This window comes from Vulpes lagopus, chromosome 8 (genome assembly GCF_018345385.1).
Source record: "Vulpes lagopus strain Blue_001 chromosome 8, ASM1834538v1, whole genome shotgun sequence".
NCBI lineage: Eukaryota > Metazoa > Chordata > Mammalia > Carnivora > Canidae > Vulpes > Vulpes lagopus.
In genome coordinates this window covers 50,263,721-50,289,051 of record NC_054831.1, presented here as the reverse complement: position 1 = coordinate 50,289,051, position 25,331 = coordinate 50,263,721, and the positions used below count along the sequence as shown (strand labels likewise).

General features: G+C 44.5%; 1 protein-coding gene and 1 long non-coding RNA gene across 2 annotated transcripts; both read left to right on the top strand.

The window, feature by feature from the left end:
• The first annotated feature begins 951 nt into the window (after positions 1-951).
• Positions 952-18,045, top strand: LOC121496576. Its single transcript, XR_005989273.1, has 4 exons — positions 952-1,008; positions 3,547-3,617; positions 9,659-9,704; positions 17,604-18,045. It is a non-coding gene; the product is annotated as an uncharacterized LOC121496576 (long non-coding RNA).
• Positions 18,046-19,512: 1,467 nt separating this feature from the next.
• LOC121496574 (heterogeneous nuclear ribonucleoprotein A1-like) lies at positions 19,513-20,490 on the top strand. The gene is given in 1 exon segment (XM_041764985.1): positions 19,513-20,490. A coding segment is annotated over 1 exon segment (963 nt). The 5' UTR covers positions 19,513-19,527.
• Positions 20,491-25,331: the final 4,841 nt, after the last annotated feature.

Below are 25,331 nucleotides of genomic sequence, written 5' to 3'. Positions count from 1 at the left end.
ATTTTGGACCTCTGACCTTTGGGGCTATAAGATAATAAATTTGTGTTGTTGGAAGCCACTAGATTTGTAGCAATTTGTAGCAGAGGCTGTAGGAAACTGAAAGAGGGAATGTGTGTGTCTTTGTGGGTCTGCTTCCTGCAATGGAGTTTAATCCTAAATTGACGTTTTCTCAAAGTTTGACTGAAAGGATGAATAAATAAATGAACCAAAAATCTATGGGCTAATCTTCCCAGGATGCTTACAAATAATGACATTACTTTGCTACTTATATTGATTTTCTCCTTTCATAAGCTTCCTTTGATTAGGAGCAAAGGACACCAACAGAACCCGTAGACATACACATACAAATAAACAGCATTGGGCTTCTAAGGGATAGGAGGAGTCTCCCCCTCTCACTCTTCCTAAATTAAGCCCAGTTTGGAGAAAAGTAAATACTCTCCAGTTTGAGGGCCTAACAGTGGTATGGCAGAATGACCTGCAGCATCTCTAATGTTCAAACCAGGGTGTGAAATGTTCTTAATCATCTGACCTTAGACTCTTAGTTTAGGCTAATTAAGCGTCTCCTGAGTACACAGAATGTCCTGGCTTGTAGCAGCATTGGGTAACAGTTTAGACTGTACATCTTTGTTCCAGGAGCTTGCTTGATTCCCTGTTTCTCTTTTTAAGATTCAGGTCCTGTTGGGCTGTTTCCTTCTATTTTTTATTTTATTTTATTTTATTTATTTATTTGGCAGTTTCCTTTTTAAGAATGCACTCTACCTGGTGCTCTCCTGGAATCTCTGGGTTTGCGGTCATGGAAGGGAGTATTTTGGAGGCAGGCAACAGGGTAGAACCGGCTATATTACCAGCCAGCAAATCTCCACTGTGCCTAATGGACTCTTTCCTCTCCTGGGATAGTGCTTACCTGCACCAACCTCAGATGGGTTTGGAAGAAGAGCCTGCTGCCCACTATGTCTGAAAAGGGACAGTGGCGGGAGAGGTCACTGGGAGTCAGTGGAAGAGGAGCTGGTGAGACTTTACAAGCTATTTTATGAAATGTTCCTTAACCATGAACTAGAATTAATAATGAGTCTATATCGCTTGTGTGTTATGGTGTTATTTTCAAATTACTAGTCAGCCCTTCCCTCTCTAGGGTCGAATAAGCAAGATCTCTCAGAATCTGAGAGTGTGTATTTACATATATATCTCATTGTTTCAGCAGTCAGCTTGGACTAATGTTCTCACAGCCCTGTTTTGCAACAAAATCTGAGTCTTCTCAACTTCAGACCCTTTTACCTACCTTTTGTCTAAGGTGATGTAAATCTTAGGAATGAAAGGAACACTTTCTTTTTGGAAAAATTACTTAGCTTGTCTAAGCCTTAATTTCTTCATCTGTAAAGTGGAGGTAATAACATCAAACTTCCAGGGGTTGTGGTATAATGAATGATGCAGTGTGTGTAAAGCTCTCAGCAGAATGCCTGCCACAGGGTGGGCTCCCCTAAAGGTTAGCTACTTTTCTTAGTGACATGTGCTTAAGTGTGACTACATATCAGGTACAGGGCCAAGTGCTAGAACACAAAGATGACTAAGATATAGTCGTGACTGAGGGGTTGTTTGAAGTTTGTTGAGGGCGCAGAGTATATGGATGAGTAAAATTAAAATGAAGAATCATAGGTCCCATTAAAATTATGAATAGGGGAGAGCAAGTGGCCCCCTGTACCTGGGAGAGGGGTAAGGATAATGAGGAAGGACTTAAGATCAGACACGCTGGACCTCAGACATGTTTATGAGGCAGATGGATGAGAAAGACAGGAGGGTGCTCCCTTTCTTCCTGTTTGATTAAGTACCTATCACAGAGGGTCCTGGTGGCACAGACCCAGAGCATTGCCTACATTTCCCTGATCACGCATTTTACGACATACTCACGCTGCTGCCTCACTCTGGCTTGCTGGGGGCGGGGGAGCATTACTCTATGCAGCATCATAGGGAGCAGAGCAGTCATCAGAAGGCATCCAGCTTCTGCAGTTAGGTGGCTTACAGGGCATGCAGAGGAGACAGTGTATATGAGCTCAGCTTCTTCTGAGGTCCCTTTTAATGGAAAGGAACTCTGCAAGGCTGATAGACTCCTGCTGCATTGTGCTCTCACCTGCAGCAATGCGAGGAGGAAACCCTGGTAATGTGGGCTTTCTCTGCAGACATAATAAGAAGGGTCCTTACCACTTGCTAAATTCTAATTAATTTTCCCCATTTCTCTGACCTGCCCTTTCCTTCCATCAATGAGCCCTACTGATACATGCTGAATCTAGATAGCATGTGGGTCACTGATTATGGTGAAGCACCATTTTCTTTATTTTCTCCTTCTAGCGCTGGAAGGACCTAACTCAGTTTAGCCCATGGATGTACTCAGTAAATGCTAGTTGAAAGAAATTCGGTCTCTTATATGGATGGAGACACTTTGTAGAATGTATTTGGATAGCAAGTGATAGGAAGGCAAAGCCCACGCTTGACTTGCTTACCAGAATATACCTGGGCCAGCATCAGACACAGTGCTGGCCTGGTGAAAAACAGATATTAAATATATTTTTTTAGTCATCAACACAAGGCTTCAGAGTCATCTCTCACTATTTCCCCCCACTTTAATGAGTTAATGCATCTCAGAGATTGTGCCTATAGATATTCTCACATTTGTCTCTTACATTCCTACTGCTACTTTAATTCAAACCCTGGTTATTTGTCTAAAGTGTCACAAAAACCTTTTATGCAGTCTCCTGGCCTCCCTGTTTCCAGCATCACCTCATCACCTCTTTCTACTTCGTAGCCTATTTTCTAAAAGTATGGCCTGGGCAGCCCTGGTGGCTTAGCGGTTTAGTGCCACCTTCAGCCCAGGGCATGATCCTGGAGACCTGGGATCGAGTCCCACGTCGGGCTCCCTGCATGGAGCCTGCTTCTCCTTCTGCCTGTCTCTCTCTCTCTCTCTGTCTCTCTAATAAAAAAGTCTAAAAAGATAAAAAATGTAAGTATGGCCTAATCAGATCTCACTTCATCATCTTTGTATGTGTACATAAACAGACATAAGTGTGTGTATGTGTGTGTGTGTGTGTGTGTGTGTATTCCTCAGCCTGGAAACAAGACCCTTTACAATATATTCCACATCTAACTCTCAACATATTATCTCCTTCTGTCATTTGCTGTACTTGGAGGTACCACCTGCCATTCCATGAATATTCCATGTCTTTTAATCTTCATGAACTTGCTATTACTCAGTGCTCAGTTTGAATGCTACCTTGCCCTACCCAGAGGCAGAAGGTTTGAAATGTCTGAGCTGAGAGAGTCCCTGGAATATTCCACTGCTGCCTGCTTCCTGTGTACGTAGGGAAACTGAACCCTAGTAAGGAGACTGGGCTAATGTGAGCTCAACATTAAAGTCAGGACTAAAAAAGCTGTCCTGGCTCTTCATTCATACTTCTTCTATGCAGTCAGTCTTCATAAACCTGTAATAACATCTCTTATGACACTACTTATATTCCATTTTGCCTTACAACTTCTTGTAATTGTCTGGATTTGTAGGTCCAGGAGCAGAGACCATGTCCTAATCATCTTCGTATATTCTGCAGCACATGGCAAAGGGCTCACACATGGTAAGTGCTTTCTATGTGTATAAACAAGAATAAATGAAAAAAAAAGAAAAAAAAACAAGAATAAATGGATGGGTGGATAGGTAGATGGATGGGCGGATGAAAAGATGGATGAGTAGATGGGGGGTGGATAGAAGGATGGATGGAGGGAAAGGTGAATAGATGTGTGGATGGATGGGTCGATGGATGGATGGCTGCATGCACGAATGAATATTTGGGTAATTATTGATATGGTAGTTCTCCAGGAATGTGTTCAGATATCCCCTTGGCCCCATAGCAGACTCAATCTGCAAACACTTGTATTATACAGCACAACTACAGGTGTGGCTCATTCATTTTCTGATGTGATGAGGAAGAGATTATGAGTGGGGGCTGAGTGAGGGACCTACCCTTCCAGGTGTGTATCATAAAAACAACAGGAGTCTTCATCTGCTCCAGCTCCTGTGTTAAGTACTCCATGTACATTACCATATTTAATCCTCACAGCAACTTTATGAAACAAGTGTTCTTATTATTCCCAATTTAAAGGCACTGAATGGAGTTGAATAACTTGTAAAGGAAATTGTAGAGCTAGGATTTGAGCCCGGCTTTTTCTGACTCAGAAGCCCGGGCTCTTACCCATGACACACAGCCAGGAAATATCGGGGTGGCAGGTGGGTGCAAGGCTTTGGAGATCAGAACCGCTATGTTTGAACCAAGTCAGACCACTAATTTCCTGAGCAAGCAAATCACTTAATTTGACTTCTCGATTTACTCTATGGTTTAATGGAAATAATAGAATCTTCTTAGCAGGAGTGCTGTGAAAATTAATGACTGCATAAAAAGGGGTTTAAGATAAAGATTCTCAAATAAAAGGAGCTGGAGGGAGAGATTTTAGAGTGCTGTGAGGAAAAGAGTGAGAAGGTGCAGTTGACTCTATTTCCATTGGCTGGTTTGTGAGCTGGTCATGTCTTTGTAAAAATGTCAGCTTCAAATAGATTTGCATGGACGAGGTGTTCTGGGGGAAGTAGAACCCAGTACATACTTTCTAGATTTGATTTTTATACATTTATGAAACATTGCTTGTAGCATTCTATTATTTAAAAGAGAAATACTGTTATGAATGGATAATGGTGGTAATCACACCCTGTTAGGGACCCAGGGGCAACAATATGCATGGCCTTGGCCTCCGAGTCAGCCTGGCTTCTCCACTGGTAAACTCAGCATTCCACATTCTTTCCCTTGATCTGCTTGTGTTCAATCATGGACACAGTCAGAGGATGGACAAAGAGCAGTGCTTTATGTCACCACGTCCACCCTTCTCTCCCCCTCTCCTCTTCAGATGGGAGTGTCTTGGCATGATTTTTCATAGGTAGGATTCCTGCTCCTAGAGTTTGTCACCCTTCATGGGGCTGTACGTGACCACCATCCATGCCCTCCTGGATGAATGAACAAATGTCCCTCAACCTCTTCTAACCCAGCCAGGTATCACTCATCCATCCTTCCATTCATCAAATATTTGTGGAATATTAGCTCTGTGCCAGATGCTGTTCTAACACTGGGATGTGATAGACGCGATCTCTGCCCTGTGGGGAGATTCACCATCAAATATTCAGTGAAATAATTGAACTATGAGAAGAGGAGACAAGTGGGTAAGGAAGGGTAAAGGGAAGTAGAAAAGCCTATGACAAAAAAAGTACAACTGTATGGGATGGGATCAAGGAAGTCTTCCTGAAGGGGCGATTTTGAGTGGGAATTGAAAGATGCACAAGAATTAGCAGGGTTTATAGTGCCCAGTTGCTAGGTGTATGGGTTACGGAGACAAGCAAGACCAGGAGGTAAATGGCATAGCCCTGACCCCAGGGTGCCTCCACTTGGTCAGGGAGATGGACAAACATACTAACAATGATGCAGAAAGTGGCAAGTGCTATTGGTGGAAGTGTGTAAGCTGGAAGGTGAGTGGGGGGTTCCTGTCTGGAACATCCAAGGGCAGTTGATATTTTCTGGGGAGTTGCTCTGGAGCATAAGTGGAATTAGCAGGTAGATAACAAAGGAGAGAGATGAGGGCATTTTATGAAGATTGAACACCTTGGACAAAGCTCAGATTGCTGAAGCATCCCTTTGAGAAAGCATGGATAACTTTTCAAATCTATAGAGTAGGGACAAGTTGGGAAGATGAGACTGGAGAAAGGATGAAGTCCTGTAAGGAAGGGCCGTGTGACTTATGCTAAGTAATTTGAACTTGATGGAAAAATGTTCATGTGAAGAAATATTGAGGGGTTGTAGTCAAGATAGTAGAGTGACCAGATTTGCACTAGAGAATCCTCTGCCTGGCAGGAGTGCGCTGGGCAGGAGGCAGAGGAAGCTGTGCAGGAGCAAAGTCAAGGAAAGATTCTTTACCATGTTCTCCAAGGAAGCGACTCTTTGCAATAACAAGTCCCTAAATCACAAGTTCCTTGGCTGACTACACTTCTTATCCCACCATCTCTTAGATAGAACACCACCTGTACTCAATCATTGTGGGGAACCCAGCAGGAAATATTCCCAATGGATTGGTTCAGGCTTTCCAAACACATTTGACCACCATGTTTAGAGTGATTTTCCTAAAATTAAAAGCCGAGTGTATCAGTTCTTGCTTAAAATCATTCAGTGGGTTTTGGACAAAGCTCAAATTCCTTGCCTTATACCTTCAAGGCCTTTCTAGAACTAGTTGTTGGCAGAGCCCGCTCTGGGACAACCATTCCAGAGTGACAGCTTTTGTAGATTTTCTCTTAAGAGAAATGTCTTCCCAAGTCCTTTGCCCATTTCATTTGGTTAGTTTTCTTTCTATTTTTGAGTTGCAGGAGTTCTTTATACACTTCAGGTATTAATCCCTTCTCAATATGTGTGTTGAAAGTGGTCCATGTCTTGAGACCAGAGAAGTATGTTAAAAATCATGGAAGAGATGATGGATGAGATTTGGATGGGTTGGGTTTGAAATGCCTAAGGAATATTCAGGAGCAGACCCCATAGAGATTGTCTTCGTTACATTTCCAAATTTTCTTAATTAAGAGGACAATATCCTGGCTATTGTCAAAACCTTTATGTCTTTGCCATCATTGTCAATACCGCCATCTTCATTTTGGGTGGAAGTAAGATACTGAAATCTAGAAGCCTTTACTATCTAATCCTGTAAAGAACAGGTTTGAAGAAACAATATATAAGAAGATATTTTTGAATAACTTATAACAAGTCTACTTCCTTAAGATGTCTGGGTCTTCACATGCATCAAACCAGGCCATGCTAGTGCTATGCTGTTCTGGACACTTAGCCACTCCTGTTCCTGAATCATGCTTTGATGTTATGTTTTGGCTGTACAGAACATTGTAGACTCCATCCAGGTGAAGCCTGTTGCTGTTCTGAGGTAGGGATGGTGTTAAGGACTTTCTCCAAAATAGCCAAACTTTTACCTAGTCAGGACTCCTTTGAGAAGATCCTTTTAGGATCTGAAGAGAAGATGGAAGCAAAAGGCAGAGTTTGGGGAGCAAAATGTAAGAAGTAAAAGAAAGAAAGGGAGAAAAAGTAAACTAGGGGGAAACACCCATGGAGACCAGGGCCAGGTGGAAGGTCTCACACAGGCAGGGGCTATTATCACCAAAGATGAGGAAGAGGAATTAAAATAGAGGGTGGGGGGGTGTCAGCTCCCAGGGTGTTCAAGAAAGATGAGGACTTGTCTCCCTTAGTGAACGTGGGAGTGTGGGATTTGTTGGTGGCTTTAGCAAGTGAAGAGGTAATTTGAGGAAAGAACCCATGTAGAGAGGAAAAGTTTGAAAATACAGATATGGAAAGGGAAAATTAGCAAGAAAGAAACTATTAAAGAGGTGAGACGGTGTGAGATTCAAAGCAGAGGTAGAGGGGATCCCTGGGTGGCTCAGCGGTTTGGCGCCTGCCTTCAGCCCAGGGCGTGATCCTGGAGTCCCCGGGATCAAGTACCACGTCAGACTCCCTGCGTGGGGTGGAGCCTGCTTCTCCCTCTGCCTCTGTGTGTGTCTCTCATGAAAAAAAAAAAAAAAAAGCAGAGGTAGAAGGTTTGGCCCTGGACAGGAAGAAGGAGACTTTTTCTATTAAACATGAGGGCAGAAGGGATGGCAAGGATGACAGAGGCTGGGCAGCTCTTCCCCAAACCATTTTCCTTCCTTTCCCATAGGCAGTTGGACCAGATTCTCATTCTCCTCTACCAGTAGGTCCAGGCACATGATTAAGTGCCAGCCATTGGACTATGAGTGGAAGTGGTATGTGCTACCTATTAAAAATTCTCATGCACACCCCTCCAGACTCTTTGCTCTGGCTGAGGGAGATGATGACCTTCAGAGAGACCTTGAAAACCACATGGGGATGACCACAGCACCTCCTTGAATCTTGGTGTCTGAATGACTGACAAGGAGCACTCTCCATGCTCCTGACCCCTTTTTTCCCAACATGGAACCTAGGCTGGACTATTAATGCAGTCAGCTGGAAAGTTATCTTGTGGGAGTCACCAAACCATTGCAAGTTGTTGCATGTGACAAAGGTTATATGCCTAAGATATCCCAGAATAGAAAAGAATTTTAAAAAGGAGCTGATGGAGGGCCTTTGAGGCATGGCAGAAGTAGAGGATAAGGAGACAGTTGTGTAGGGACTGAGTGGCTCAGTGGCTGGCTGAGTGTCTGCCTTTGGCTCAGGGTGTGATCCTGGGGTCTGGGGATCCAGTCTCACATTAGGCTTCCTGTGAGGAGCCTGCTTCTTCCTCTGCCTGTGTCTCTGCCTCTTTCTCTGTGTGTCTCTCACGAATAAATAAATAAAATCTTTAATTAAAACAAAAGGAGACAGCTGTGTAAAGACCAGGGAAGAGAGTTCCAGGTGGCGTGAAGAGCAAATGCAGAGTCTGTTGGAGGAGGCCACTCTCTATGTCCTGGAATTGTCAGAAGTCCAGTGTGATTGGAGCATAGTGTGTGCATCCAGGGGTGGAGGGTGGAGGGAGTGGCACAGGGAGCTCAGGGAGCTTGGTGTGGCCTTTCTGTCCTTGTATCAAGCTGGTACTTTGAGTTCAGCTGGATCCTTCCAAATAACCACATGTTTCATGCCACCTTCTGCTGGGCTTGCACTGGGGCAAGAGGTGGAGCCCAGCCTTTTGGCTGCAGCAAGCCTCCACTGCAGGTGCTTGAGACCATGACTGCCCCTAGAAAGGCAGCTCTGGTCATGGTTGCCTCAAACTCTGGCTTCTGCTCTTGCTCGAGCTACCTGGAGTGTAGAGCAGAGGGCTACCTATGCCCTGAGTAAGAGTTCAGATGACAAGTTTATGTAGGTGTTTATCCACAGTCCCTGTGACCTCTCCTAGATCTGAGGTGCCTGTCATCTGGATGTTTTGTGGGACATCTATCTCAGCTGAGTGAGCACTTTTCCCCCAGAGGTCCCCCGCACTCAAAAGGATGTGCTGTCAGTCCCTTGCCACCCGTTCTGCAGTCAGTGGCTCTCCTGGGTACAGTGCTATAGGCCGGGACATTTTAGATACAAATCAGCTAAGAACTTAATGAGCGCCTTGGCAATTTTCATCGTCCATCTCCGAGCCTATCTGCTCACTGTTGCTGTGGTGATTCATCTGTGTGGAACACGAGGCTCTGGTTGCGCTAATGATGCATTTTACATGAACACAGCCCTAGCTGACATATAAATCCCCCCTTGCTTGAATGGAAACATAACCTGTAATGCAGCTACTAACTGGTTGGTTTTTAATTTAACTCCTGTGTTTTTCAGAAAAAAAGAAAATTCTACCCTGAGGGAATATGAAGTTTAAGTCTGGCTAGATTTAACTGATGTTCAGTCATCCTTCATGGGGGTGTTCCCCAGCATGGACTGCCACATAGCGGGGGCCTAGAAAAATGCCAAATTCCTCCTCCTCTCTGAGTGACTGGAAAGATATCTAAGACCTTGGGCTGGATCCTGGAGGAGCCTGGGGTATGATAGAACCCACAGAATTTGAGAAAGGAAGTGCTGCATTCTCTTGTGTTAGAAGACATTGCTCACCACATGATTATTTCTCCGTGCAGGTGTCAACTATTGAGATCAGCCGGTGTCACCTTTCGTCTTGCAGAGGTGAGAGCACAGCTTTCTTCTTGTAGAAGTTGGAAAGGAAACTTAGTTGGTTTCAGAGGTTGCCTATGGCCCACTTAGCTCCGTTTGCTGCACACAGTCCAAGCAAGTGGCTATTTCCCCAATTGTCCATGGGCCTAAGAGTCCCCTGGAGCCCAGGTGAAATGGCAGGTTCCAGGGTGCCACCCACAGAGCTCTGATTCAGAATTTCTATGGCGGGGTCCCAAGCTTTGCAGTTGAAGGTAGCTCTCCACAGGGTCATGAGCTTGAGACAAAAAGTGGCTGAGAACAAAAAGTGTTGATGACAGACAGCGGTGAGAGGCATGCTGTTCGTTACTGCTGTGCATTGGCCATGCGCATGGCACTCTGGGTGCCAAACGTGCTAAGTGATATTCATTTCTTCATTTTCCTGCTAGGTGCCAATTCCCATGCTACATGCTGGGAATACAGAAATGAGTCAGCAAAAGCTCTTGCCCCATGAAATTCTTAGGCCAGTGTGTATGGGCAAGTAGACATCCATAGACCTAGTACAATATATGAAGACCGATGGTGCCCTAATGTAGCATGAACCCAGTTGGAAGAATCATGGAATAAAAATTTTCATTGCCACTTATTGAGCACTTAGTAGAGGCCGGATTTTGTCTTACATAAGCTAAGTAAATTCATCCCAACAACTGTACAAGGCAGGTAAAGATGAGGTCTAGGCTGTTAACGTAGTTTGCACAAGGCTGCCCAGTTAATAACTAGCAGAGCCAGATGGTTGTGGCCAAAGTCCATGTTCTGAAGAACTCTATTTTAAAGTTTAGAGAGAAGAGGCCTGTTATTTGCTGAACACCTACTGCGGGGTGGGGGTGGGGGGCTCACTAAGTTGATTATTCATGACATTTCTGAGTGCACCAGAGTTCTGTGAGGAAAAATGCTGTAAGCATGGATAGACAAGGCACACTTGTCCGGATGCCACCTCACATCTCATAGCCAGGGCCTAAATGGATGCAGGTTGCTGGGATGTTGGTTCCCTTAGCCTTGCTGGTGGCTGGGCAGGGTCTTGTTACCTCCAGCTATGCCCCCAGTCGATTTACCCCAGTGTACTCACAACGTGGGGTTCAGACTACCCTGGTATCTATTTCCTTGCCCTCTAAAGCAACTGATGCTGTGTAGATGGTAGTTCTTTCAGCCTGAGATGACTGGGGATTAGTTTGCATTTCCATTCTCTGACCACTTTGGATGCTAACTCATTGCCTCTCTGCCACCAGTCCCCTCTCCCAGTCTTTGTATCATTTCAGTCAGGTTGGTAGGTGGGTGTTGGGAGAAAGCACCCCTCTGCTGGAACAGCAGTGGGAGCCGTTTAGTCCCTTACGGTCCATTTGCCATCACACTGACTCACTCTGTGCACATTTTATCTGTTGGGGTTTCGGTTGAAGACATCCTTCTTCACTTCCTCTCCTAAAAACAGTCACATCTTGTGTTCCAAGAAGCATGACTGCTCCAGCATTAGTCACATGTCATGGGTGGTCACTTGCACCTCTACCTGAAGATGGGCTGCCATCTTTGGTGATGTTAGTAACAGGTCCTTAATCAATGTGCTATTTCTATACCCTTCTTTACAAGTTACTATTAGGGGCCAATTATATTTAAAAAACCACTTTCTTTTACTTAGTTCAACCAAAACAGGAAGCCAAAGGTATGAATACTCTTCCTGTGAATCAACAGAGGAACACTTAGCATCTGCACCCATGAACCTACAGCTTCAGGCTGCTAGATTTGCTTCTGGAAGAATGGAAGGTTGCAAGCTGGACCCTGGGGTAGTAAGCAGGTAGGAATGGGAGGTGGAACAGCTGTGCCTAGTGACCTTACAAGCTAAGCCTGGAAGACACTAAATAGAGAGTCACACACTGTGAGCTGGAGTGACAGGGCTCAGAAGCCAGGGCAGGGATGGGCAGCTTCATTCCAGGGGTGTTATAAATAAGGTGATAGGCGAGTGCTGACTAGCAGCTGATGTACTTTAGTAGCAGTCAAACTGGAATGACAGTCCTGGGCCTTCTGGGAGCTAGTGAGAAGGGGGGCTGGGGGTATGGTGAGTGTTAGAAGTCTGGACTTATGTCAACACCTTATGATGGATCAGACAGACACACACACACATGCTATTGTCACTCAGACTCCTTTGGCCTCGCTGATTGTCCAACACTGAGTCACAGGTCGCTAACTTGTGATTAGTGATATATATTTCAATATTAACCAGTGAGTCACAAGTATCAAGGAGTAGGAACCAATATGGTTTCAAGTCATCCCATGATATCACTTGGGTTTAAAGAGTCCTTTCTTGGCTGTTCAGGGGGCTGCTTGCCAGAGAGGAGCAATTTGTTACCCTCCTGTCCAGATAGGCTGGTTGGTATGCCTTCGGTAGTGTCCACCAGCCTGCTTCTTCCCAGGGAAGAGGTAGGTTGAGTGAGATCATGCGCAGAAAATGTTTGAAGATCTGAAAACAAAAGGCCTATATGCAGGAGCTAGTCTGCCACCGTCCTCTGTCCAAAATAAATAGCCTTTTTTGACAGCTGTTGATGGGTGCTAAGAAAAGCAGGAGAGTACCTGTACCCAGACCTGTCTAATTGCTCTCCCCCTCCACCAGCTTCCACCTGGAACCTGTGCTCATACCAGGCTTTGAGCTTCCCTGTGAGTTTCTCTTTTGTTCCTGTTTACATGCTGGACTTAATTTCTGCAGAACTATGGCTTACGTAGCAGTTGCCCTCAGCATCACCAACTCTGACACTTTGAGTCAGCTATCTCGGGGATGGAGGTGGGCAGGAGGACTGGTCCTTCTCTGATGCTGCCATTTGTGTCCATTGGCCTTGTTCTTCTCTTCATTCTTTCATCAAGATTGTCCCAAGTGCCTCCTATGGGCCACAGGCTGGATGGGATGAGCCGAGGATACAGAGATGGAAGTGTACAGTCTGTGGCCAGGAGTTGTTTTAAGGCCAGTTGGGGAAAAATGGCAATAATCTGATGAGTCTGCACAACAGAACAGGTGAACAAATAGTAGGTGTGATTGGAAGTGGAAGGTCATACCCTAGGAGACATCTACATAGGTAGCTTGTTTCATTTGTTGCCAGATCTCATGATTACATTGAATCTAAATCTCCCTTTCTGTAACCTTGAACCATTTATCCAAATTCCTCCCTCTGGAACCACACAGAATAAATTGTGCTCCTCCTCCATAATGCTGGAACCTGGGATATGTGAGCTTCTCTCTTCCAATGCTAATGGTCTCATGCCATTAGGTCTAGACCTGTCCCCTGCTTTAATTGCTGTCTTCTGGATATATTCTAGTTTCTTAAAGTCTTTGCTGAAGTCAAAAAGTGTAAGAACCCAATATAATATTCTGGGTTTAGCTGCACAGAAAGACAAATAAATGAGGAATAATGAATATAATAAAATAAAAAGGAGCCTGACAGTGTGTGTGTGTATTTAACTCATGGGTAGAGAAAAAGAATATATTTTTATTTTTAATTTTACAGAATGCAAAATCAGTTCAAAACCTTTTTGGTATACCATAATTGATTTTGATTATCTTAAATGATAGCTTATAGTTCTATTGTCTGGTGTGTTTATGCTAAAGTCCAATTAAGAAAGTGTGATGAGGGGATCCCTGGGTGGCGCAGCGGTTTGGCGCCTGCCTTTGGCCCAGGGCACGATCCTGGAGACCCGGGATCGAATCCCACGTCGGGCTCCCAGCGCATGGAGCCTGCTTCTCCCTCTGCCTGTGTCTCTGGCTCTGTCTCTGCCTGTGTCTCTGGCTCTGTCTCTCCTTCTATCTCTCAAGAATAAATAAATAAAATCTTTAAAAAAAAAAAAAAAGAAAGTGTGATGAAAATATCACGTGTGATGGTGCACAGCCCATCAAGTCCATCTGGACCTTTATTTGACCTTCCACCCTCAGCTGTGGCCTTAGTACCCTGGGTGACCCTCCATTTCTGAGTAACTTTCTAATCTAGGCAGACACATGATTTTCTCTCTGGTCAAAGCAAGCTGTAACCAAACCCTGATCTCATGTGGACAACCCTGGAGAAGGCTGGCACAAACCACTCCCGAGTGGCCATTTGGCTTCCAATGTCTGTGAGTAGTACACACCCTGAAGAGTGCAAGTTTGTGCAACCATCCATTGTACCTGGATGTGGATGGCCCGTGACGTCTGCTTCTAAAGCACAGCCCGCGAGTCCTGGTTCCCGTCTGTCTTGGAAGAGCTTGTCAGTGTGTCAGAATTTACCTGTCACGGGGTTGGTAATTTGGGCCCTGGCATCTATTCCAACTGTGTATCTCCCAGAATCTCTTGGAGTGAGGGTTATGGATGCAAAGCTGAGTTTCCCAATTAGATGCAGTCATGCAAGATTTGAAAAGGGGCAATCTGACTACAGGTCAGATTTCTGCAGCTTTGGCTGGTTTCTGGCCAGCAAGGTCTTAAAGGTGTATGCTCTTCTGTAGCAAAATTCTATTGTATAGTCCCTAGCCTCCTGTGAGTAGAAAGTTGATAGTTTCCAGATCCCACAGATCTGTTCTAGACCTCAGCTGTTCCTGTGGCAGCCTGCCAACTCTCCACCTTCCACCTGGGGTGGAGGGGGCAGCTCCGCTTATGGGCTGGGTTGGCCAGGAGGTATGGGAAGTTTTTCCTGGAGGTCCAACCTGCAGCCTTACCGTCCCCCCTCCCCCAGCCCTTCCACCGATTTTGTAAGCACAGAACTGCCTGTATTAAATCAAATCCCATTCTCTTTAAAATAGCTACTTTCTGTTTCCTCATACCGAGCCTTGACAGGTACATTTATCAAGGCTAGTGTCTGAAAGGTGATTTCGGCTCTTTTACCTTCATGAAAAAGTGCCTCGTGAGGTTGCTGTCTCTAGAGCCTTAAACTTGAGTTTTCTGTCCTGTGTCTGCTGTACCCATGACCTTGAACAATCACTCAGCTCTCAAGTTCTTTTCCTTATCAATCAAATTAGGCAAATAATACCTGCTTGGCCTATGTGTGCATAAGTAGAGAGAATTAATGTGAAAATGGGGTTTGGGCAGTGAAGTGACTGCTGTGTTTGCTCCTTGGTCATTATAATATGCTCCAATATGCCCAGTCTCTTCCTTTTATAACATTTCAATTAGAAAATGTCTCTTCATCAGAAAGTGAGAAATAGTATCCAATGTCCTATCACATAGTTTGTTTAGATTACCCATGACTCTTTTCAAACCAGATACCTTGAGACCCTGGAGAGAAAGCTGACATTTAGGCAGTAATTTATTAATGCGTAAGTGGAAAGTTGGTGAAGTCAGGGAACTTTTGAAGTCAGCCAGCTATCAAGATGGACAGCGGTATTATCTAGCATGTGAACTCAGTGGCTTATGAAAAAAGTCCTATGGAAAAAGAAGACAGTTTATAAAATCAAATAATACCTCATCAATGGTGGACCATTGGTTCCCTTTCTACTACGTGTTGAAGATCTGCCTCGTATGAGGCTTTCTGCTAGGCATAGACCTTATGCTAGATGTTAAAATAAGTACATTAAGGAAAATTTTACTGTATGTCAATTATATATTAGTTTGCCCAACCAAATATAAAGAGAGATGCAGAAATAAACACGAAGTTACTTCCTTTCCATGCCTAGCAAAGCCTGTTTGTGGTGTAGAACGAACGGAGCCCTGCACAGTGTGCTGTAACACACTCCTCTGTGCAGATGATGGCTCCTTGGCGCACCCATAGTCTGCCCTCGCCCTATTATTCCTTCTTGTGGGAATCCTGGCCCCTCTCTGCCTACCTGATTCTCAGCATCTTCAGGCCCTGCTCAGAGGGGCACCCACTCTAATTTTCTTGATTTTCAAAGTCGAAATGAATCCCTCTCTGCTATCCTACTCATTCACCCATGTTGCATCTAGAATGCATCATTTTTCTATGTTATTTTGTTATTTTTTAGTTATCTCAATATACAAGCATAAAGTATTTATATATTTAATTAACTATTTTAATTAATAGGAGCTGGTGTAGCATGGTGCTGGTAGGGAATAAAGTTTGCTGAATTCAATCCTGAATGGATCCTACATACATTTCACTGTATTGAGTAATTCTGAGAAGATAACCATGGAATAGATACTGGTGAAGCCTCAGTGAGAACCAATAGTCCCTGTCTCCATCTTTCCTATTATTTGCTGCCCTTTTTCTAGCTTCTACCTGCATACCCTTGCCATACAAACAAGCGTACACCCATTTATTAGAAGCAGATCATATGCTAGAGCAGGCAAAGAGTATTAGGGACCACAGGAAATCAGGTCAATTTTTTGGCTTTAAGTTTAATTCTTTACAGTGCCAGGTGCATGGAATTTCAGGGAGGAAAAAGTAGAAAATTTATTTAAAACCCCATTAGATCGAATAAGTGAAGTACATAGGTGTATTCTGTTAGCAGTTGTCCTGTGTACATTATCTAATTACTATTTTAATAATTACTGTTTTAGTAATCCCTCAAATTCAAGAAGAAGGTGAAAAGAACAACAAGAAGACAGAGACATTTAAGAAAGTGTAGAGGATTTGCAATGACTTGCCTGAAGAAGTGAAATCTGAAAAGTCATTTGAAAAAACTTAGTGCTGTTAATGAAAATGCCACACATACATTTATACAGAATTGCAAAGCATCTAATATTTTGCATTTAGTATCTCATTAGACCTTCACAGCCACCCTGTGTGGCAGATAGGGTATATGTTTGCATATGAAGAAATTATTTAGTCCAACGATATGCCTCTTTGACCTCTTTGAAGATACCAAATTTCATTGTAAGTGATTTAGAGAAATATGCCTATCTGAAAAGTTTTAGCTGCCATTTTGTTTTAAGATATCAGACTACATCATTAATGAGCTTAATTCCTTTTAGTAGCTTACTAGTTAGGGTCAGATTCAGCTAATGTTATCATGGAGCAGACAGAGAGACAAGATGATTTTCTTTGAAAGGAGGGCTTTGCTCACATGGGTTACAGTGTTGGCAGGGTCTTGTTTGTTAAGATCAAAGTACAAAGGGAAAGACGCTAAACATGTGATTCCAGGCATGTGTCTTTCTTCCTTGGAGTATATACACACAGAAAATAAACACAGTGCTGAAAGAACATGGGGTGCAGATCTGAAATGCTCTGGATTGGTCATAGGTGAGTGAAGATGAAGCCCTTTCTACTTTCAGCTCTCTGTCAAGTTGTTGTGCTGCCATCTCGAAATTAGCCAGAACATGGGATCTGAGGGAAGAAATTAGAAGACAACTCTCTTTTGTTTTAAACAGAGACATAAAAAATAGTACTTAAAATGTAGCAGAATTTTTTCAAGTTAGAGATTCATTTACTTAGCTAAGATGTATGACTGCTGTACACTAGGGACCCAGAGATAGAGATGGCATGGTTTTCATCCTTGCACAGCTCACGAACTAATGGGAGAGATGAACATGTAAGCCCAAATCATTCAATAAAAATATCTCTAATAGTGTGGGGTGGGAGCAACAGCATATTTGAGGAGATGGGGAAGGTTTCTTAGAGGTGATACTGGAGAGTACAGAAGCTAGCTTCAGTCAGTGGAGAGAGGGAAAACTATTCAGGCAGAGGAAAGCAAAAGCACAGAGATGTGAAATGTAGGGACAATTTGCTGAAATGGTCAGTGATTCATGAAACATGTGCTAAAGTCCAAATGAAGATGGAGGAGATTACACATGAAAATAAAGAAAATTTCTGGAAGGTATTTTCGTACTCAGAAGGTTACCATTCTGGAGAACATAGCTTTAGAGTGATGTTTTTCAAACTTTGATGTGCTTAGAATCTGAATAGGGGTCTCACTAAAATATGGATTCCAAATAAGATTTGAGGTGGGGCCTGAGGTTCTGTGTTTCTCACATTCTTTCAGGTGGATGCTGATGCTGTTGTTTTGTAGCCTACTCTGGGGATATGAACAACAAGTGGGAGAAGGACAATAAGGGTGATAAGCCTCGCACTCAGTTCAAGGTATGGGTGTTGAGTGTGCCTGTGTGCGTTGTAGCTACTGTGGGCAGGATTGGATGTTATTCAGCAATGGACAGCAACCAGTGCTTTTAAACAGAGTGGTGACAAAGTCATATCTGTGTCTAGTGACAAAGTGAAGAATGGCTGGGAGTGGGTAGCACAGGGCACAAAAACAGGATGCTGGGCAATAATCTAGGTACTGATATTGGGGGCCTGAGCATTCCTAGTAACAGCAGCAGTAGAGACAATGAGGTGGATTCAAGAGATACTCAGGCATTAGGACAGACAGGGCATGATGATGGACCGGATTGAGGGTGTGAGGCAGAGGCAGAAGGAGGGAAGAATGACTTACAAGAATCAGTTATGGAAGAGTGGGGTTTAGTGCTCTTGTGATGCCGTATATAATGCAGAAAGAAGAAATGGGCAGCTTTGGGATGAAAAGGAGCCCATAGATCAAACAAACAGAGCTTCTCAGAAGGCAATCATCATTCAGAATCAAGGCCGAGGAGAGAGGATACCGTCCTGATATATACGCGTGGTGCAGAGAAATGAATGATGGGTTCAATAAAGGGATGGCCCCAGGGACAGAAGGAGAAGAGCAGGCAGTATTGTAGCAAGCTGAAGCCAAGCACTTCAAGAAATAGGTCCCATCAATGTCAAATACTCCAGAATGCTCATAAGGATGAGGTCAATTGAGTGTTTAAGTGTTCAAGATGATGTTGGCGAAGGTAGTTCCAGAAGCATTATGGATGTAGGACTATATATTAATAAGGTAGGGAGAGTGTGGTAGGCAGGATAATGGTCTTCCAAAGATGTACCTGCTGTAGTCCTTGGCACATATCAATGAGCTATTTTAAATGGTGAAGAGATTTTGCCATTGTGACCAAAGTATGGACCTTGAGTTGTGGAGATTATCCAGATAGGCCCCATCTAATCACGAGTTCTTATAAATAAAAGAGGAGGCAGGATCATGCCTCAGAGAGAGATGTCATGACCACTCAATCCACTGTTGCTGTCTTTGAAGATGGAGGAAGGGGGTCATGAGTCAAATGGGGACCTTAGTCCTACACTTGAACCGAATGACTAGGGAACGGATTCTCTTCTAGAGCCCCCAGAAAGGAATGAAGCCCACTGACACCTTGACTTTTTTTTTTTAAAGATTTTATTTATTTATTCATGAGAGACACAGAGAAAGAGAGAGAGAGGCAGAGACACAGGTGGAGGAAGAAGCAGGCTCCATGCAGGAAGCCCGACGTGGGGTTCGATCCCGGGGATCGCACCCTGACTGAAGGCAGGTGATTAACCTCTGAGCCACCCAGGGATCCCCCAGACACCTTAACTTTTGTCTGCTGAGACCTGTGCCAGATTTCTGACCTAGGAAACTGTCCGCATTTGACACTATGTGATTTTGGCTATTCACTGGTTGAGGCTGATTGATAAGTAAGATCACTGTATTTACTGCAGGGATTATAATGCATCTCTCCTTCCTTTGGAACTTTCTTAATTTATACATAGACCTTATTTTTCAGAGTAGTTTAGGTTCTACAGCCAAATTGGGGAAAAGGTACAGAGATTTCCCGTATGTCCCCTCCCCTACTATGAAAGTCCCATGCCATAGTAGTTTATTGGTAAATGAACTTTACCAACGATTGTAAAATCGTTGACCCTAACTTATGTCTTGTTATCACCCAAAGTTGATTGTTCACTTTGGTCTAAAATGTTACTCTTGGTCTAATATTTTTTCTGGAGATACGTTCGTTAGATTACTCCTTTCTGCCCCTGGACGCCGCCGAGTAAGCATCGTTAAAGTCTCCCCTCCCACCGCCGTCATGTCTAAGTCAGAGTCTCCCAAAGAGCCCGAGCAGCTGCGGAAGCTCTTCATCGGAGGTTTGAGCTTCGAAACGACCGATGAGAGTCTGAGGAGCCATTTTGAGCAATGGGGGACGCTTACAGACTGTGTGGTAATGAGAGACCCCAACACCAAGCGCTCCAGAGGCTTTGGGTTCGTCACGTACGCCACCGTGGAGGAGGTGGACGCGGCCATGAACGCCCGGCCGCACAAGGTGGACGGAAGAGTCGTGGAACCAAAGAGGGCTGTCTCCCGAGAGGATTCTCAAAGACCCGGTGCCCACTTAACTGTGAAAAAGATTTTTGTCGGTGGCATTAAAGAAGACACTGAAGAACATCATCTAAGAGATTATTTTGAACAGTATGGGAAAATTGAAGTGATTTAGATCATGACTGACCGAGGCAGTGGCAAAAAGAGAGGTTTTGCTTTTGTGACCTTTGACGACCACGACTCTGTAGACAAGATTGTCATTCAAAAATACCATACTGTGAATGGCCACAACTGTGAAGTAAGGAAAGCCCTATCAAAGCAAGAGATGGCTAGTGCTTCATCCAGCCAAAGAGGCCGAAGTGGTTCTGGAAACTTTGGTGGTGGTCGTGGAGGTGGTTTTGGTGGGAATGACAACTTTGGTCGTGGAGGGAACTTCAGTGGTCGAGGTGGCTTCGGTGGCAGTCGAGGTGGTGGTGGATACGGTGGCAGTGGGGATGGCTATAACGGATTTGGTAACGACGGAAGCAACTTTGGAGGTGGCGGAAGCTATAACGATTTTGGCAATTACAACAATCAATCCTCAAATTTTGGACCCATGAAAGGAGGAAATTTTGGAGGCAGAAGCTCTGGCCCCTATGGTGGTGGAGGCCAATACTTTGCCAAACCACGAAACCAAGGTGGCTATGGCGGTTCCAGCAGCAGCAGCAGCTATGGCAGTGGCAGAAGGTTTTAATTACTGCCAGGAAACAAAGCTTAGCAGGAGAGGAGAGCCAGAGAAGTGACAGGGAAGCTACAGGTTACAACAGATTTGTGAACTCAGCCAAGCACAGTGGTGGCAGGGCCTAGCTGCTACAAAGAAGACATGTTTTAGACAATACTCATGTGTATGGGCAAAAAACTCGAGGACTGTATTTGTGACTAATTGTATAACAGGTTATTTTAGTTTCTGTTCTGTGGAAAGTGTAAAGCATTCCAACAAAGGGTTTTAATGTAGATTTTTTTTTTGCACCCATGCTGTTGATTGCTAAATGTAATAGTCTGATCATGACGCTGAATAAATGTGTCTTTTTAAAAAAAAAAAAAAAAAATAATAATAATATTTTTTCTGACCTGGAAATAGAGAGATCCCAGCAACAGCCTTTTGGTACGTTGATTTACCTGCTGTGGTCACTCCATAACCCAGTGCAGACCACACCGCGACTTGCTAGGAATGCAGTCAAAGACACCATCTGTCTTTCCTGCTCTGTTTCCCTCTATGGCTCCCGCTCAACAGTCCAGCTATTACAATAAGTGCTTAATGTGTGCTCTAGCATTGTTGTGGTATCATTTAGATGATTGCATGCTGGGCTGACACAAGTCAGAGACAGCGAACACATTAAGGGCTCATCGTTATCAGCTTGCTGGGGATTTGGGCAATGCAATGGTGGTGAACCTCAGATGCTCCACTGAGACACAATCCTATTTGTACCCTTTCCTCACCCTGTCTCATTCCCTCATGTTCTGTCCCTTATATATGTGGTCTTGCTATGTCATTTGAAGCCAGTGTGTAGCGTGGCTACTTTTCAACTCTTGCTCACCCCCCTGGGGAACAAAGAAGTATCAACTGGCAAAGATGTGATTATTGCCTTTCAAATGTCAAAGGGTTTGGGGCACTGTAGTCATGACCATGGGCATTTTTAACCATCTTTTAGAAAATAATTTGTACCTTTCAATGTGATGTTAAATTTCTGTGTGTATTTCAGTCATTCTAATTATACACCTTTGATTTTGAAAGAGTGTTGCCAGAAGCAAGGTCTAAATGTATTTAGTATGGATTAAGTGTGCCCTAAAAGAAGCATCTAACACCATGCCATCAATTTCTTGTTAACACTGGTAAAGGTCCATAGGTTTATGCCAGCTCTTCTTTTATTTTTTCTGTATCCATCCATATTTTTCTTTCCTGTCTTATGGGACTATTATAACTAAGCATTTCTGTACAGTTATCATTCAGTTCAATTACTAGACACACCACAGAGTGCTGGGTGCTGGGATGACAACTATAATGGTGATATTTCTAATAAGGAGCCTTAGGCCAGTTCTCTCTCTCTCTACAGGTGCTGTAGGGGGTAGAGTGAGAAGATACCCACAGACACCTGTATAGTTGTGTGGGGCACACACATGCTTGCCTTCCCCACAGAATGGCACAGAAACTCAGCCTATAGCCTTAGCTCCAGAATTCCCTTTATCCCAAAAGGATACAAGTCTGAGAAAAAGAGTGGAGGGGAAAATCACATTCTGTGAGCTGCTTACCCAACAAGTTACTCTATGTTGACGTATACCCTTCTTATTTTAGCTTTCCTGTGTCTCCTTATCCTAGGCAGTTGCTGGGTGAGTCTTGCTTATCATATTCATCTGGCATTATAGGTACTGAACAATACAGGCAAATCCACAGTGAATTTTTTTTTACCTGGGTTTGCCCCAGATCTTTGGGACCAAATCCTACTTATCCATCCACCTACAAAGTTGTCTTCTTACCAGAGACAGTAACATATTGCCCTTATTTCTACTCACTTTCTTGAAATTCTTTGATAGATTTCTGATGTTTGAGGCCTGGAAGAAATTACATGTGCATGGATTCAGTAGCTAGCATTTATTACCTATTGTGAAACAGGAATTTTACCAGGCAATAAAAATACTTCATTGAGTAAGACACTGTTTCTATGCTCTACTATTCTGTTTGTAGAGTATCTAATTTAATACTACCAGTTAACAATTTGGATAAATATTCTAATGTAAATAATTCCTTCTTTTATCATCTGTAATACTGTGTCAAGAACGCAAAAGCTATGCAGATATAAATGAAAACTTAAATATTCACACTCATTGAAATAACTTTTCTATTTGTAAATTTAATGGAATTACTGTAGAACATCATCCATAAGGGAAGGAGTACCTGGGAACACTTTCACGCTGGCCAGTGTATGTCTTAGCAGTTCTAGATACTTTGGCAGTGATAATTGGGGATGGAGGAGAAAGAAGGGATATTGCACAGGGAGGACATTGGGAGAAGTCTGGGATGGCTTTGGGGTTCAAGTTCAGTGGAGTAGCGGATCTAGGGCTGGGAGTTCAGTGGAGTAGCAGATCTAGGGCTGGGTTTGGGATTCTGTGGGTGAATATTGAGAAAGCTGGGTATGGGAGCTTGGGCATAAACACCTGACAGAACAGATGTGGGCAAGTGGCTCAGGCCAGGGATGCAATCTAAGGAAATATGATTTGCCTTCCTTTTATTTGGCTTCACTTCAGGCGGAGCCCTGATGACTGGTTTCATTTACCTTGTGCCTCCAAAGTGCCTCAGAAAATGGGTAGCCATTTTCTGGTGACCAATTCAGCTTTCAAGAATTGATATCCCTGCTGGCTGTGGCTGGCTGGTGGCCTTTAGCCTTGGGGCAGCCACTCTTGCTTTCACACCCTCTGGGACTTCTGAGGCCGGAAGCCTTCCCCTGCTCGCATCCTGTGGACTGAGAACACGTTTGCTGTGGAGATCCATGACTGCTTCCTCCTGTATCTGAGGCTTTCTTGGCTCTGAAGACTTCCTGGGTTTGCTGACAACACCCTCGTGTGGAGGAGGACTGGCCTGGCTGCTGCAAACATACATGTCATTGAATGAAGAGAACAAAAAAACGGACTGGACCAGACACACCTTCAATGGCCATTGTTCAGCCCCTGGAATGCATGGTTCTGTGCCACGGGAAGGAGAGGGGAGGAAAGGAAGAGGTGACCCCGGGAGGCATTTCCTATGCACAGACTAGAAAGAGCCTGGTGAGACTGAAATTGGTCAAAAGAAAATGAAAACAGTGCTCTCCCTCCAATCAGGGCAACCCTGAGTGAGTTCAGCTGAAGAAGAGATGTTATGCCTGGGAGCCTGACAACGAGGAATTTCCAAACAATACAGAATGCTGTTATCACCACGGAAGCAGCTAGGGGCTCCCTAGAATTTCAGGGTTCTCCTCCTCCCCACATGTAAAAAGCCAGACACATTCACTCTTCAGCAATGTTTCCACATCCTCCATCAGTGATCTCTTCCAGGGCCGAACATTCCTCAGTCTGGAAAACTCTCCTCATGTCTAACCCGAGACATGCTGCAGCTCAACTTCTTTTCTTCTTAACTCCCTTCTGCTGGATGACAGGAAGGAACCTGTTGCCATGTCCTCCTTCAGATGCTGACGACTCACCAACAAATCTGATCTTCCCTTGCTCGTTCACCACCTCTCTCTGGAGCGGTGCATTCTAAAGCCCCAGTTTAATCTTTATGCTCAGGGGAAGGAGCTCTAGTCACCAAGCGAAGCAGAGGCACAGCAACAAGCACCCCTGATCTGGCCCGCCTAGGAAAACCCTTAGCCCCAGACTCTCCATTTCCAAACAGAATGCAGCACACTCTTAAAGAGTATTTTGTTTTCCTTTTCTGGAACCCATTGTGTGTTGCATCAAAGACAATGTGTTCGTACAGCTGCAGTTGTTGATGGATTAAACTTCCCAGGCAGGTCCCCAGGAGTGTTCAGGGAGAAGGGTAGGGCTTCCCGAGGAGGAGAGGAGGAGGCATGTCTGGTGTGTGTCTGGGTGTGTCTGGGTGTGAGTGTCCAGGCACAGCCGGGCAGCACCGGGGACCAAAGATGCCCTTCTTCCCAGCTTGAAGTCCTTTCAGTTCCTGGAGACTGTCCCCAAAAGCCACACTCGCACGCTGAGGAACTGAATAATTGTTGGCACGGTCCGGGGGACAGAAGGCCAGACTGGGCGGGGAGAGCATTCCATGATTATAACACAATGCCATAATAGGGTATAAAATTCTTCTCATATTAATTTTATACAATAGGAATCTTAAAACTTGACTTTTACACTGAAAAGGTGGTAAAATGCAGCCCTCGGTTGTGTTTTGCAACCAAGGTTATCTCATTTGTCCCGGCGACTCTTGCACGGGTCCTTGCTGCCAGGCTCTGTTTTAGAAAATGCTGGGCTCCCGTGGAGGAGTGTGGGGCTCACTCACAACCACCCAGCTCAGAACCTTCTCCTTGGGGCCTTCCCAGTGTGGCTCTGAGCCTGACAGCCGGTGCCGCTTTTGGGAAACTGGCCCTGCTGGAAGGCCATGCTCATTCTTCTTGCCCATGACCAGAGGGCCTTGAAGTGTGGAGTCAAGACATGTCTGGACTTCCTCAGAGAACTCAGGCTTGCAGTGTCTGTAAAGCTGGTGGTGCACACGCGGTCTTAGAGCCGAGTGTTCACCTGTAACACCCCACCCACCCACCCCTGAGGACTTGGCATGACACTCCCCCAGGGCTGGCAAGGACAGGGTGTCCTCCTTTCTGTGCCATTCTCCCTGGGCCCAGCAGCGCCCCGTGCGTACCTTGTCAGTGTTGTTGACAGGCTGACTCACAGACTGGGCAAGGTTGCTAGAACCCAGAAACCTGGATGCTGTTTCTAGCTTGGCTCTGGTGCTCAGCTTTGGTTTCCTACCATAGAGTCTGGGTGGAGAAGTCATTGGGCTTTCGGCTAGGCAGTCAATTTGGGGTGGAAACCAGGAGATGTGGGACTTTCTCTGCA